This window comes from Oncorhynchus tshawytscha, linkage group LG07 (genome assembly GCF_018296145.1).
Source record: "Oncorhynchus tshawytscha isolate Ot180627B linkage group LG07, Otsh_v2.0, whole genome shotgun sequence".
In the NCBI taxonomy this organism is placed as follows: Eukaryota; Metazoa; Chordata; class Actinopteri; order Salmoniformes; family Salmonidae; genus Oncorhynchus; species Oncorhynchus tshawytscha.
Window position 1 is genome coordinate 73,243,202 of NC_056435.1, and position 15,000 is coordinate 73,258,201.

Consider the following 15,000-nt stretch of genomic DNA (forward strand, 5'->3'; position numbering starts at 1 on the left):
ACAACAACAAATCATTTGAGAGCACATGATGACAGGACACATCTGTCATGGCTATCAAATTGACCAGTACCACAAGTCTTGTGATAGTAACAAATTAAATCAGCATTTGTTACTACCACAATACTTGTGGTACTTGTCAATTTGATAGCCGTGACAGACGTGACCAGAATTAATGACAATAACATAGAAACTTCTCTTCTAGTCTTTCTTCTTCGCTAAGGAATGTCTCACTTGTAATGTTTGTCTTTTGTCCATGTCTTCAGGAAATTAATGGAATCACAGCCGCTCTGGCAGAGGAGCTGTTCCACAAGGGTTTGTTAATTTGTTCATCAGCTACCAATAGACTCATTATGTAGAAAATTATAATAATAGTACAATTTACACATCCAATAATAGAAAACAACATAATAAATGTATTATTTTCAGAAGTGGCTTTCAGACAAGACTGTTGTACGATAACACATGAAACAAGCAGTAGTAAAAATGTTGATGTAATAATGTGCAATATTTTTTTGTATTCTACTGGCTGCGCTACCCTTGACTTACTGCACTACAAATGTCTGAACAGGGACAATAAAGATATTTGATTGATTGCAGGAGAGCAGTTGCTGGTGGCTGGTGAGGTGTTCACATTGTGTCCCCTCCAGCTGTATGCCATCACTCAGCAGCTGAAGCTGGCCAAGCCTACCTGCTCTAATGGTGACGCCAAGGCAGACCTGGGACACATCCTGGACTTCACCTGCAGACTCAAATACCTCAAGGTGAACTCTCTCTCTCGACATCTCTGAATCTGTAGCTAATATGATTTGATCTATGTACAGGCGCCCTTAAAAACCCACTAGTGTTTAGCCATGTCTTGTTTGTCTCTACTGTTCTCCCAGATCACAGGCACCAGAGGAGAGGTGGGGACCAGTAACATCCAGGAAGACAGCCTCACGTTTGACCTTTCAGTCTTTAAAGCTCTCCTACAGATAGAGGTATGTACTAGCAATAGGTGATAGTCCAAGGGCCAATGGGTGATAGTCCAAGGGCCAATGGGTGATAGTCCAAGGGCCAATGGGTGACAGTCCAAGGGCCAATGGGTGACAGGGCCAATGGGTGAAGGGCCAATGGGTGACAGTCCAAGGGCCAATGGGTGATAGTCCAAGGGCCAATGGGTGATAGTCCAAGGGCCAATGGGTGATAGTCCAAGGGCCAATGGGTGACAGTCCAAGGGCCAATGGGTGATAGTCCAAGGGCCAATGTCCCAGAAAACAAAACTGCAACATTTCAACAACATTATGTAGATAATGTAATGAAAAATAACTTTCTCATTCAAAACTTGGAAAAGTTGCACATTAACTTTTTATCTTTAATCATAGTTATGCTATTTAGCATCAAGTCTAAACCATGCGCAGTGGTTTTCTCAGTTAATAGAAGACGTTTTGGCAGCTGTATTTACTCTACAGGGCCATTATTACTTTTGCCTGCTAGCCAAACTAAAGACAGAACAATGTCTGCTAGCTAACACAGCTCTCAAAACATTCAAGGTCCCGACAGATACATAAAGCTCTGTTCTGGCATCTGAGAAAAATGAACAGCTTCTTATCTCGTATTATTTCAGGATTCCTTCGGTTCGTACCTTTTTGATTTATAATATTTAATTAATGTGCAACTTTATGATTGTTATTATTTGACCCTGTTGGTCATCTATGAACATTTGAACATCTTGGTCATGTTCTGTTATAATCTCCACCCGGCACAGCCAGAAAGCCTGGTTCCTCTCTAGGTTTCTTCCTAGGTTTTGGCCTTTCTAGGGAGTTTTTCCTAGCCACCGTGCTTCTACACCTGCATTGCTTGCTGTTTGGGGTTTTAGGCTGGGTTTCAGTACAGCACTTTGAGATATCAGCTGATGTACGAAGGGCTATATAAATACATTTGATTTAATTTATTAGTTGTAGATCACACATTCTTCCACTTAATATCATTATCTACAAAATGATGTCAACAATTTGCAGTTCCTTTTTCCTGGGTCATGAAACAGAATTTCTGAAGCCTTTTTGGTGGGTTAGCCTGATCTCAGATCTGTGCTTCTTATTGACATTATTAGCAAGACAACAGATCTGTGACCAGGCAAGGTAATGTTAAGATAGTATGTTATTAATCCCCAAGAGGAGAAGTTTGATTGCACCAGCCAATACATCCATTACCCATAAATAGACCATGAGACACAACAAGGACACACAGATACTTAAAGCAGCATACCATCAGCTGATATAGAACTAAATTATTAACTCAATTATTGGTGATAAATATCCTCACTATATGGTAAAAAGGATCTGCGGAAATATTCTGTTTTGGACCTGGGTAATACTTATAAACAGTTTTATTAATACTTAGTAATAAACATTATTCTAACGTGTTACCGTTTAGTCATGTTAGCATAACCCACTGTTCCTAGGCTGTCATCCTATTGATAATTAAACCGTCACTTATTCCCCTGATTTTTAATTTTAAAATCCTTTTCTTCCAGATAAGTGACTGTAACTCGGCCCAGATCATGGGACTGCCTTCTCTGAAACCCTGTCTGGTCACGCTGAATGTCCACCACTCTGCAGCATCCATGATGGTAGCACGTCCACTTTACTCGTAGTTGATTTGTGTGTGTGTGTGGCTGGTAGGTAAATCTGTATTGATTCCTACCTTCGTTGTGTAGGATGTGCTGGTTCCGGAGGCATGCGTGTCCCCTCAGTGGGTCGCAGAGGGAGCGCTTACAGACCGGCCCGTTGCCACCATCATCCCTACCTGGAAGACTCTCACCACCCTGGACATGAGCCACAACCACATAGGCTGCATAGACAACTCAGTGGTGAGAGACCCTACACTCATATCAATAATAACGAATGCCTGTTATTCGGCAAGGTAGCCTAGTGGTTAGAGCGTTGGACTAGTAACCGGAAGGTTGCAAGTTCAAACCCCCGAGCTGACAAGGTACAAATCTGTCGTTCTGCCCCTGAACAAGGCAGTTAACCCACTGTTCCTAGGCCGTCATTGAAAATAAGAATTTGTTCTTAACTGACTTGCCTAGTTAAACAAAGGTAAATAAATAATATTTAAAAAATATATATTTTTGTGTGTTATTAATGGAATTATACTGTACGTCTATGTTTGGCCATAATACAATTGACTATGTGTAATTCTGGTAACTTTAAAAAAAATGTTGTCCTATTTTTCAGAAATTGATACCAAAAGTCGAATTCTTAGATCTTAGTTCCAACGAGCTCTCTATGGTGGAAAACCTTCAGGTATGTTCAGACTAGAGATGTTCATAGAGCTGTAGAGCTCCGGTACAGAGATATTTACAATAGATAGGACGCATTGTCAAAACAACATTCAAAACAAAAGAGCCCCATATCTTAGTGGTTGGTGTGGTGTTGTTGTATGGCTTCATTTAATGTAAATATTTGAATGTTCCCCTAATAAAACATGTAACATGTTATTAATAATGTGTTTAAAAATAAAAAATAGAGAAAAGTAGCTAATCATGTTACAGGATTAACCTGTCACTGTATTTGACTTAATGATGCTTTGGCTAGTTGAGGCCATTTCTAGAGAAAAGTACAAGAGTACCCAAGACCATAATATGACGTCCGTTTTGTTTTCATGTTGTTTTTTGCTTGTTTCAGCACCTGTACAATCTGATCCACCTGGACCTTTCTTACAACATTCTGACAGTGTTAGAAGGGGCCCACACCAAACTGGGTAACATCAAGACCCTCAACCTGGCAGGCAACCAGCTCGACAGCCTCGCAGGCCTCACTAAACTATACTCTCTGGTTAACCTGGACCTCAGCTCCAACAAACTGGGACAGGTAGGGTAATCTACCACTCTGCAGCATCCAATCAATTAATCAATCGGGCCTCGCTGAACTATTTTCTCTGGTCAACCTGGACCTTGGCTTCAACAAGCTGGGACAGGTCGCTAGTATTCTGATTGTTAAAAAAAATGAAATGTTTTTACATCAGTTGTCACTAAGCTAGTAGTAGCTGGCCTAAAACTACTTTTACTACAGTGAAGTTACTAGCTACAGTAACTGCGGTGGTATATGACATACATATAAAGTTGACTAAAGTGCTGAATTTCCTCTGTCCTCTCAGCTTGAGGAGATCAGGTACATAGGAATGCTGCCCTGCCTGGAGAGGCTGGTCCTGTCTAACAACCCCATGTGTATCATCCCTGACTACAGAACCAAGGTGCTGGCTCAGTTCTGGGACCGCGCCTCAGAGGTATGGACACACACACAGACACACACCACATACAGTAGGACAGACAGACTGACTTCTTAGTGGGGGAGGCAACCTAGTAGTAGCCTTAGTAGGAGTAGCCTTAGTAGTAGTAGTAGCAGCAGCAGCATCAGCAGAAGTAGTAGTAGTATTAGCCGTAGTAGTAGTAGTAGTAGCAGAAGTAGTATTAGCAGTAGTAGTAGCAGCAGCAGAAGTAGTATTAGCAGTAGTAGTAGCAGAAGTAGTATTAGCAGTAGTAGTAGCAGCAGCAGAAGTAGTATTAGCAGCAGCAGCAGAAGTAGTAGTAGCAGCAGCAGAAGTAGTATTAGCAGTAGTAGTAGCAGCAGCAGAAGTAGTATTAGCAGTAGTAGTAGCAGCAGCAGAAGTAGTATTAGCCGTAGTAGCAGCAGCAGAAGTAGTATTAGCAGTAGTAGTAGTAGCAGCAGCAGAAGTAGTATTAGCCGTAGCAGCAGCAGAAGTAGTATTAGTAGTAGTAGTAGTAGCAGCAGAAGTAGTATTGGCCGTAGTAGAAGTAGTATTGGCCGTAGCAGAAGCAGTATTGGCCGTAGCAGAAGCAGTATTGGCCGTAGCAGAAGTAGTATTAGTAGTAGCAGCAGCAGAGTAGTATTAGCAGTAGTAGTAGCAGAAGTAGTATTGGCCGCAGCAGTAGCAGTATTGGCAGCAAGTAGTATTGGCCGCAGCAGAAGTAGTATTGGCCGTAGCAGCAGCAGAAGTAGTATTGGCCGTAGCAGCAGCAGAAGTAGTATTGGCCGTAGCAGCAGCAGAAGTAGTATTGGCCGTAGTAGTAGCAGAAGTAGTATTGGCCGTAGTATTAGCCGTAGTAGTAGCAGAAGTAGTATTAGCCGTAGTAGCAGCAGCAGAAGTAGTATTAGCCGTAGTAGCAGCAGCAGAAGTAGTATTAGCAGTAGTAGTAGCAGTAGTAGTAGCAGCAGCAGCAGAAGTAGTATTGGCCGTAGCAGCAGCAGAAGTAGTATTGGCCGTAGTAGCAGCAGCAGTAGTATTGGAAGTAGTATTGGCCGTAGCAGCAGCAGAAGTAGTATTGGCCGTAGCAGCAGCAGAAGTAGTATTGGCAGCAGCAGCAGCAGAAGTAGTATTGGCCGCAGCAGTAGCAGAAGTAGTATTGGCCGTAGCAGCAGCAGAAGTAGTATTGGCCGTAGCAGTAGCAGAAGTAGCAGTAGCAGAAGTAGTATTAGCCGTAGTAGCAGCAGCAGAAGTAGTATTAGCCGTAGTAGCAGCAGCAGAAGTAGTATTAGCAGTAGTAGTAGTAGCAGCAGCAGAAGTAGTATTAGTAGTAGCAGCAGCAGAAGTAGTATTAGCAGTAGCAGTAGCAGAAGTAGTATTAGCCGTAGTAGCAGCAGCAGAAGTAGTATTAGCCGTAGTAGCAGCAGCAGAAGTAGTATTAGCAGCAGCAGCAGAAGTAGTATTAGCAGTAGTAGCAGCAGTAGTAGTAGCAGCAGCAGAAGTAGTATTGGCCGTAGCAGCAGCAGAAGTAGTATTGGCAGCAGCAGAAGTAGTATTGGCCGTAGCAGCAGCAGAAGCAGTATTGGCCGTAGCAGCAGCAGAAGCAGTATTGGCCGTAGCAGAAGCAGTATTGGCCGCAGCAGCAGCAGAAGCAGTATTGGCCGTAGCAGAAGCAGTATTGGCCGCAGCAGCAGCAGAAGTAGTATTGGCCGCAGCAGCAGCAGAAGTAGTATTGGCCGCAGCAGCAGCAGAAGTAGTATTGGCCGCAGCAGCAGCAGAAGTAGTATTTGGCAGCAGAAGTAGTATTGGCCGCAGCAGCAAGTAGTATTGGCCGCAGCAGCAGCAGAAGTAGTATTGGCCGTAGCAGCAGCAGAAGTAGTATTGGCCGCAGCAGCAGCAGAAGTAGTATTAGCCGTAGTAGTAGCAGCAGCAGAAGTAGTATTAGCCGTAGTAGTAGCAGTAGTAGCAGCAGAAGTAGTAGTAGTAGTAGCAGCAGCAGAAGTAGTATTAGCCGTAGTAGTAGTAGTAGCAGCAGCAGAAGCAGTATTGGCCGTAGCAGAAGTAGTATTGGCCGTAGCAGCAGCAGAAGCAGTATTGGCCGTAGCAGCAGCAGAAGCAGTATTGGCCGTAGCAGAAGCAGTATTGGCCGTAGCAGCAGCAGAAGCAGTATTGGCCGTAGCAGAAGCAGTATTGGCCGTAGCAGAAGCAGTATTGGCCGCAGCAGAAGCAGTATTGGCCGCAGCAGCAGCAGTATTGGCCGCAGCAGCAGCAGAAGTAGTATTGGCCGCAGCAGCAGCAGAAGTAGTATTGGCCGCAGCAGCAGCAGAAGTAGTATTGGCCGCAGCAGCAGCAGAAGTAGTATTGGCCGTAGCAGCAGCAGAAGTAGTATTGGCAGCAGCAGAAGTAGTATTGGCAGCAGCAGAAGTAGTATTGGCAGCAGCAGAAGTAGTATTGGCAGCAGCAGAAGTAGTATTGGCAGCAGCAGAAGTAGTATTGGCAGCAGCAGAAGTAGTATTGGCAGCAGCAGAAGTAGTATTGGCAGCAGCAGAAGTAGTATTGGCAGCAGCAGAAGTAGTATTGGCCGTAGCAGCAGCAGAAGTAGTATTGGCCGTAGCAGCAGCAGAAGTAGTATTGGCTGCAGCAGAAGCAGTATTGGCTGCAGCAGCAGCAGTATTGGCCGTAGCAGCAGCAGCAGTAGTATTGGCCGTAGCAGCAGTAGTATTGGCCGTAGCAGCAGTAGTATTGGCCGCAGCAGCAGTAGTATTGGCCGTAGTAGCAGCAGCAGCAGAAGTATTAGCCTTAGTAGTAGCAGCAGAAGTCGTAGTAGTATTAGCCTTAGTAGTAGCAGCAGAAGTAGTAGTAGTAGTATTAGCCGTAGTATTAGCAGCATCAGCAGTAGCAGCAGTAGTAGCAGTAGTAGCAGTAGTAGTAGTAGTAGTAGTAGTAGTATTAGCCGTAGTAGTAGTAGTAGTAGTAGTAGCAGCAGCAGAAGTAGTAGTAGCAGTAGTAGTAGCAGTATTAGCTGTAGCAGTAGTAGTATTAGCCGTAGTATTAGCAGTAGTAGTAGTAGTAGTAGTAGCAGCAGCAGAAGTAGTAGTATTAGCCGTAGTAGCAGCAGCAGAAATAGTAGTAGTATTAGCCGTAGTAGCAGCAGAAGTAGTATTAGCCGTAGTAGCATCATCAGCAGCAGAAGTAGTAGTAGTGTTAGCCTTAGTAGTAGTAGTAGCAGTAGTAACAGTAGCAGTAGTATTAGCCATACTAGCAGCAGCAGTAGTAATATTAGCCATAGTAGCAGCAGTAGTAATATTAGCCATAGTAGCAGCAGTAGTAATATTAGCCATAGTAGTAGTATTATCCATAGTAGCAGCAGTAGTAGTATTAGCCATAGTAGCAGCAGTAGTAGTATTAGCCATAGTAGCAGCAGCAGTAGTAGTATTAGCCATAGTAGCAGCAGCAGTAGTAGTATTAGCCATAGTAGCAGCAGCAGTAGTAGTATTAGCCATAGTAGCAGCAGCAGTAGTAGTATTAGCCATAGTAGCAGCAGTAGTAGTATTAGCCATAGTAGCAGCAGCAGTAGTAGTATTAGCCATAGTAGCAGCAGCAGTAGTAGTATTAGCCATAGTAGCAGCAGCAGTAGTAGTATTAGCCATAGTAGCAGTAGTAGTATTAGCCATAGTAGCAGCAGCAGTAGTAGTATTAGCCATAGCAGCAGCAGCAGTAATATTAGCCATAGTAGCAGCAGCTGTAGGGGTAGTAGTAGTAGTAGTAGTAGTAGTAGTATTAGCCATAGTAGCAGCAGTAGTAATATTAGCAGTAGTAGCAGAAACAGCAATAGCAGTAGTTGCAGTAGTAGTAGCAGAAGTAGTAGTAGTATTAGCCGTAGTAGTAGTAGTAGCAGCAGCAGAAGTAGTAGTATTAGCCTTAGTAGTAGCAGTAGTAGTATTAGCCTTAGTAGTAGTAGTAGTAGTAGCAGCAGCAGAAGTAGTAGTAGCAGTAGCAGCAGAAGTAGTAGTAGTAGTAGCAGCAGAAGTAGTAGTAGTAGTATTAGCCTTAGTAGTAGTAGTAGCAGCAGCAGAAGTAGTAGTAGTATTAGCTGTAGTAGTATTAGCTGTAGTAGTAGCAGTAGTAGAAGTAGTAGTAGTATTAGCCGTAGTAGTAGTAGTAGTAGTAGCAGAAGTAGTAGCAGCATCAGCAGCAGAAGTAGTAGTAGTATTAGCCTTAGTAGTAGCAGAAGTAGTAGTAGTAGCAGCAGCAGTAGTAACAGTAGCAGCAGTATTAGCCATACTAGCAGCAGCAGTAGTAGTATTAGCCATAGTATATTAGCAGTAGTAGTATTAGCCATAGTAGTAGCAGTAGTAGTATTAGCCATAGTAGCAGCAGTAGTAGTATTAGCCATAGTAGTAGCAGTAGTAGTATTAGCCATAGTAGCAGCATCAGCAGCAGAAGTAGTAGTAGTATTAGCCTTAGTAGTAGCAGTAGTAGTATTAGCCATAGTAGCAGCAGTAGTAGTATTAGCCATAGTAGCAGCAGTAGTAGTATTAGCCATAGTAGTAGCAGTAGTAGTATTAGCCATAGTAGCAGCAGTAGTAGTATTAGCCATAGTAGCAGCAGTAGTATTAGCCATAGTAGCAGCAGTAGTAGTATTAGCCATACTAGCAGCAGCAGTAGTAGTATTAGCCATAGTAGCAGCAGTAGTAGTCCCCTGTTCCATCGATGTGGATAGGGGGGTGTTCCCTCTGCTGTTTCCTAAAGTCCACAATCATCTCCTTAGTTTTGTTGACGTTGAGTGTGAGGTTATTTTCCTGACACCACACTCCGAGGGCCCTCACCTCCTCCCTGTAGGCAGTCTCGTCGTTGTTGGTAATCAAGCCTACCACTGTTGTGTCGTCCGCAAACTTGATGATTGAGTTGGAGGCGTGCGTGGCCATCACTCATTCATATATCCTTATGTACATATTCTTTATCCCCTTACACTGTGTATAAGACAGTAGTTTTGGAATTGTTAGTTAGATTACTTGTTGGTTATTACTGCATTGTCGGAACTAGAAGCACAAGCATTTCGCTACACTCGCATTAACATCTGCTAACCATGTGTATGTGACAAATAAAATTTGATTTGATTTAGTATTAGCCGTAGTAGTAATATTAGCCATAGTAGTAGTAGTAGTAGCAGCTGTAGGGGTAGTAGTAGCAGCAGCAGTAGTAGTATTAGCCATAGTAGCAGCAGTAGTAGTATTAGCCGTAGTAGCAGTAGTAGCAGAAACAGTAACAGCAATAGCAGTAGTTGCAGTAGTAGTAGTAGCAGCAGAAACAGCAGTAGCGGCAGTAGCAGCAACAACAGCAGTAGCAGCAGAAACAGCAGTAGCGGCAGAAGCAGCAACAACAGCAGTAGCAGCAGAAACAGCAGTAGCGGCAGAAACAGCAGTAGCGGCAGTAGCAGCAACAACAGCAGTAGCAGCAGAAACAGCAGTAAGCGGCAGAAACAGCAGTAGCGGCAGTAGCAGCAACAACAGCAGTAGCAGCAGAAACAGCAGTAGCGGCAGTAGCAGCAACAACAGTAGTAGTAGTAGTAGCAACAACAGTAGTAGCAACAACAGTAGTAGCAACAACAGTAGTAGTAGTAGTAGCAACAACAGTAGTAGCAACAACAGTAGTAGCAACAACAGTAGTAGCAGCAACAACAGCAGTAGCAGCAGAAACAGCAGTAGCGGCAGAAGCAGCAACAACAGCAGTAGCAGCAGAAACAGCAGTAGCGGCAGTAGCAGCAACAACAGCAGTAGCAGCAGAAACAGCAGTAGCGGCAGAAGCAGCAACAACAGCAGTAGCAGCAGAAACAGCAGAAGCAGCAACAACAGCAGTAGCAGCAGAAACAGCAGTAGCGGCAGAAGCAGCAACCGTAGTAGCAGCAGCAACAACGGCAGTAGTAGCAGCAGCAACAACAGTAGTAGTAGTAGCAGCAACAACAGTAGTAGCAACAACAACAGTAGTAGCAACAACAGTAGTAGTAGTAGCAGCAACAACAGTAGTAGTAGTAGTAGTAGCAACAACAGTAGTAGCAACAACAGTAGTAGTAGCAACAGTAGTAGCAACAACAACAGTAGTAGTAGTAGTAGTAGCAGCAACAACAGTAGTAGTAGTAGTAGTAGCAACAACAGTAGTAGTAGTAGTAGTAGTAGTAGTAGTAGCAGCAACAACAGTAGTAGCAACAACAGTAGTAGTAGTAGTAGTAGCAACAGAAGTAGCAGCAGTTGTAGCAGCAGCAATTGTAGCAACAGCAGTAGTAGCAGAAACAGTAACAGCAGTAGTAGTAGTAGTAGTAGTAGTAGTAGCAACAACAGTAGTAGTAGCAACAACAGTAGTAGTAGCAACAACAGTAGTAGTAGCAACAACAGTAGTAGTAGCAACAACAGAAGTAGTAGCAACAACAGAAGTAGTAGCAACAACAACAGTAGTAGCAACAACAGAAGTAGCAGCAGTTGTAGCAGCAGCAATTGTAGCAACAGCAGTAGTAGCAGAAACAGTAACAGCAGTAGTAGTAGTAGCAGCAGTAGTAGCGGCAGAAGGAGCAACCGTAGTAGTAGCAGCAACAACAGTAGTAGCAGCAACAACAACTAGTAGTAGTAGTAGTAGTAGTAGCAGCAGCAGTAGCAGCAACAACAGTAGTAGTAGTAGCAGCAGCAGTAGCAGCAACAACAGTAGTAGTAGCAGCAGTAGTAGCAACAACGGTAGTAGCAGCAACAACAGCAGTAGTAGCAGCAGTAGTAGTAGTAGTAGTAGTAGTAGTAGTAGTAGTAGCAGCAACAGAAGTAGCAGCAGTAGTAGCAGAAACAGCAGTAGTAGTAGTAGCAGCAGTAGTAGCGGCAGAAGGAGCAACCGTAGTAGTAGCAGCAACAACAACAGTAGTAGCAACAACAACAGTAGTAGTAGCAGCAACAGCAGCAGCAACAACAGTAGTAGCAGCAGCAACAACAGTAGTAGTAGCAGCAGCAGCAACAACAGTAGTAGTAGCAGCAGTAGCAGAAACAACAGTAGTAGTAGTAGCAGCAGTAGTAGCAACAACAGTAGTAGCAGTTGTAGCAACAACAGTAGTTGTAGTAGCAGTTGTAGTAGCAGTTGTAGTAACAGCAGTAGTAGTAGCAGCAGCAGCAGTAGTAGTAGCAGCAGTAGCAACAACAGTAGTAGTAGTAGCAGCAACAACAACAGTAGTAGTAGTAGTAGCAGCAACAACCGTAGTAGCAACAACAGTAGTAGTAGTAGCAGCAGCAACAACAGTAGCAGCAGTAGTAGCAACAACAGTAGTAGTAGCAGTAGCAGCAGTAGTAGTAGTAGCAGCAGTAGTAGTAGTAGCAGCAGTAGTAGCAACAACAGTAGTAGTAGTAGCAGCAACAACAGTAGTAGTAGCAGCAACAACAGTAGTAGCAGCAGTAGTAGTAGTAGTAGTAGTAGTAGCAGCAACAACAGTAGTAGCAGAAGTAGCAACAACAGTAGTAGCAGTGGTGGTAGTAGTAGGTTGTAACTCTAGTAACTGTAGTGGTAGGTTGTAACTAGTGGGAGGTTGTAACTGTAGTGGTAGGTTGGTAACTACCCACTGATTGTTGATGTGGTTGTCCTTGTCTAACAGGTATGCTTGGACAGCACTGCGCCGACAGAGAAAGAGCTGGACACTGTGGAGGTGTTGAAAGCTATTCAGAAAGCCAAAGAATCTAAAGACCGAATGGCCAACAACAACGAAAAGAAGGTAAGGTGCCATAACCAAGGGCAGAATAATGATTTGTGGTAACTTTGTCTAGTGTTCTGAGCCTGTTGATCTCTGTGAACAGGAGCATCTTACAACTGGTTATTGCAGTATTACTGATATCTGGGGGGTTATTGCAGTATTACTGATATCTGGGGGGGTTTATTACAGTATATTACTGATATCTGGGGGGTTATTACAGTATATTACTGATATCTGGGGGGGTTATTACAGTATATTACTGATATCTGGGGGGGTTATTACAGTATATTACTGATATCTGGGGGGTTATTACAGTATATTACTGATATCTCGGGGGGTTATTACTGTAATATCTGGGGGTTATTACAGTATATTACTGTAATATCTAAGTCATTACAGTATATTACTGTAATATCTGGGGGGTCATTACAGTATATTACTGTAATATCTGGGGTCATTACAGTATATTACTGTAATATCTGGGGAGTCATTACAGTATATTACTGTAATATCCAAAGTCATTACAGTATATTACTGTAATATCTGGGCAAAGTCATTACAGTATATTACTGTAATATCTGGGGGGTCATTACAGTATATTACTGTAATATCTGGGGGAAGTCATTACAGTATATTACTGTAATATCTGGGAAGTCATTACAGTATATTACTGTAATATCTGGGAGTCATTACAGTATATTACTGTAATATCTGGGGGGTCATTACAGTATATTACTGTAATATCTGGGTAGTCATTACAGTATATTACTGTAATATCTGGGGGGTCATTACAGTATATTACTGTAATAGCAAGTCATTACAGTATATTACTGTAATATCTGGTAGTCATTACAGTATATTACTGTAATAACAGTCATTACAGTATATTACTGTAATATCTGCAAGTCATTACAGTATATTACTGTAATATCAGTAGTCATTACAGTATATTACTGTAATATCAGGTCATTACAGTATATTACTGTAATATCTGGGGGAGTCATTACAGTATATTACTGTAATAGCAACAGTCATTACAGTATATTACTGTAATATCTGGGTAGTCATTACAGTATATTACTGTAATATCAACAACAGGTCATTACAGTATATTACTGTAATATCTAACAGTCATTACAGTATATTACTGTAATATCTGGGGGGTCATTACAGTATATTACTGTAATATCCAAGTCATTACAGTATATTACTGTAATATCTGGGGTCATTACAGTATATTACTGTAATATCTGGGGTCATTACAGTATATTACTGTAATATCTGGGAGTCATTACAGTATATTACTGTAATATCTGGGAAGTCATTACAGTATATTACTGTAATATCTAGTCATTACAGTATATTACTGTAATAAAGTCATTACAGTATATTACTGTAATATCTGGGGAGTCATTACAGTATATTACTGTAATATCTGGGGGGTCATTACAGTATATTACTGTAATATCAGGGGAGTCATTACAGTATATTACTGTAATATCTGGAAGTCATTACAGTATATTACTGTAATATCTGGGGGGTCATTACAGTATATTACTGTAATATCTGGGGGGTCATTACAGTATATTACTGTAATATCTGGGGGGTCATTACAGTATATCTGGGGGGTCATTACAGTATATTACTGTAATATCTGGGGGAGTCATTACAGTATATCTGGGGGGGTCATTACAGTATATTACTGTAATATCTGGTCTAGTATTACTGTAATATCTGGGGGTCATTACAGTATATTACTGTAATATCTGGGGAAGTCATTACAGTATATTACTGTAATATCTGGGGTCATTACAGTATATTACTGTAATATCTGGGGGGTCATTACAGTATATTACTGTAATATCTGGGGGGTCATTACAGTATATTACTGTAATATCTGGGGGTCATTACAGTATATTACTGTAATATCTGGGGAAGTCATTACAGTATATTACTGTAATATCTGGGGGGTCATTACAGTATATTACTGTAATATCTGAAGTCATTACAGTATATTACTGTAATATCTGGGGGAGTCATTACAGTATATTACTGTAATATCTGGGGGTCATTACAGTATATTACTGTAATATCTGGGGAAGTCATTACAGTATATTACTGTAATATCTGGGGGTCATTACAGTATATTACTGTAATATCTGGGGGTCATTACAGTATATTACTGTAATATCTGGGAAGTCATTACAGTATATTACTGTAATATCTGGGGGGGGTCATTACAGTATATTACTGTAATATCTGGGGAAGTCATTACAGTATTACTGATATCTGGGGGGTTCATTACAGTATTACTGATATCTGGGGGGGTCATTACAGTATTACTGATATCTGGGGGGTCATTACAGTATTACTGATATCTGGGGGGGTCATTACAGTATTACTGATATCTGGGGGGTCATTACAGTATTACTGATATCTGGGGGGTCATTACAGTATTACTGATATCTGGGGGGGTCATTACAGTATTACTGATATCTGGGGGGTCATTACAGTATTACTGATATCTGGGGGGTCATTACAGTATTACTGATATCTGGGGGGTCATTACAGTATTACTGATATCTGGGGGTTTATTACAGTATTACTGATATCTGGGGGGTTATTACAGTATTACTGATATCTTGGGGGGTTATTACAGTATTACTGATATCTTTTGGGGGGTTATTACAGTATTACTGATATCTTTGGGGGGTTATTACAGTATTACTGATATCTTGGGAGGTGGGGTATTACTGATATCTTGGGGGGTTATTACAGTATTACTGATATCTTGGGGAGGGGGTGTTATTACAGTATTACTGATATCTTTTGGGGGTTATTACAGTATTACTGATATCTTTGGGGGGTTATTACAGTATTACTGATATCTTGGGAGGTGGGGTTATTACAGTATTACTGATATCTTTGGGGGGTTATTACAGTATTACTGATATCTGGGGGGTCATTACAGTATTACTGATATCTGGGGGGGGTCATTACAGTATTACTGATATCTGGGGGGGGTCATTACAGTATTA

General features: G+C 41.9%; 1 protein-coding gene across 7 annotated transcripts in view; it reads left to right on the plus strand.

Annotated features, from left to right (window-relative positions):
- Positions 1–15,000, plus strand: part of nisch (nischarin) — a 40,308-nt gene that overhangs the window by 4,214 nt on the left and 21,094 nt on the right. For all 7 annotated transcript variants that reach the window (XM_042324933.1, XM_042324927.1, XM_042324928.1 and 4 more), the window contains exons 4-12: positions 264–312; positions 598–761; positions 882–977; positions 2,513–2,608; positions 2,696–2,848; positions 3,216–3,284; positions 3,666–3,851; positions 4,138–4,266; positions 11,867–11,983. In XM_042324933.1, the coding sequence (XP_042180867.1) occupies positions 264–312; positions 598–761; positions 882–977; positions 2,513–2,608; positions 2,696–2,848; positions 3,216–3,284; positions 3,666–3,851; positions 4,138–4,266; positions 11,867–11,983 (1,059 nt within the window). The remainder of the gene's footprint in view (positions 1–263; positions 313–597; positions 762–881; positions 978–2,512; positions 2,609–2,695; positions 2,849–3,215; positions 3,285–3,665; positions 3,852–4,137; positions 4,267–11,866; positions 11,984–15,000) is intronic.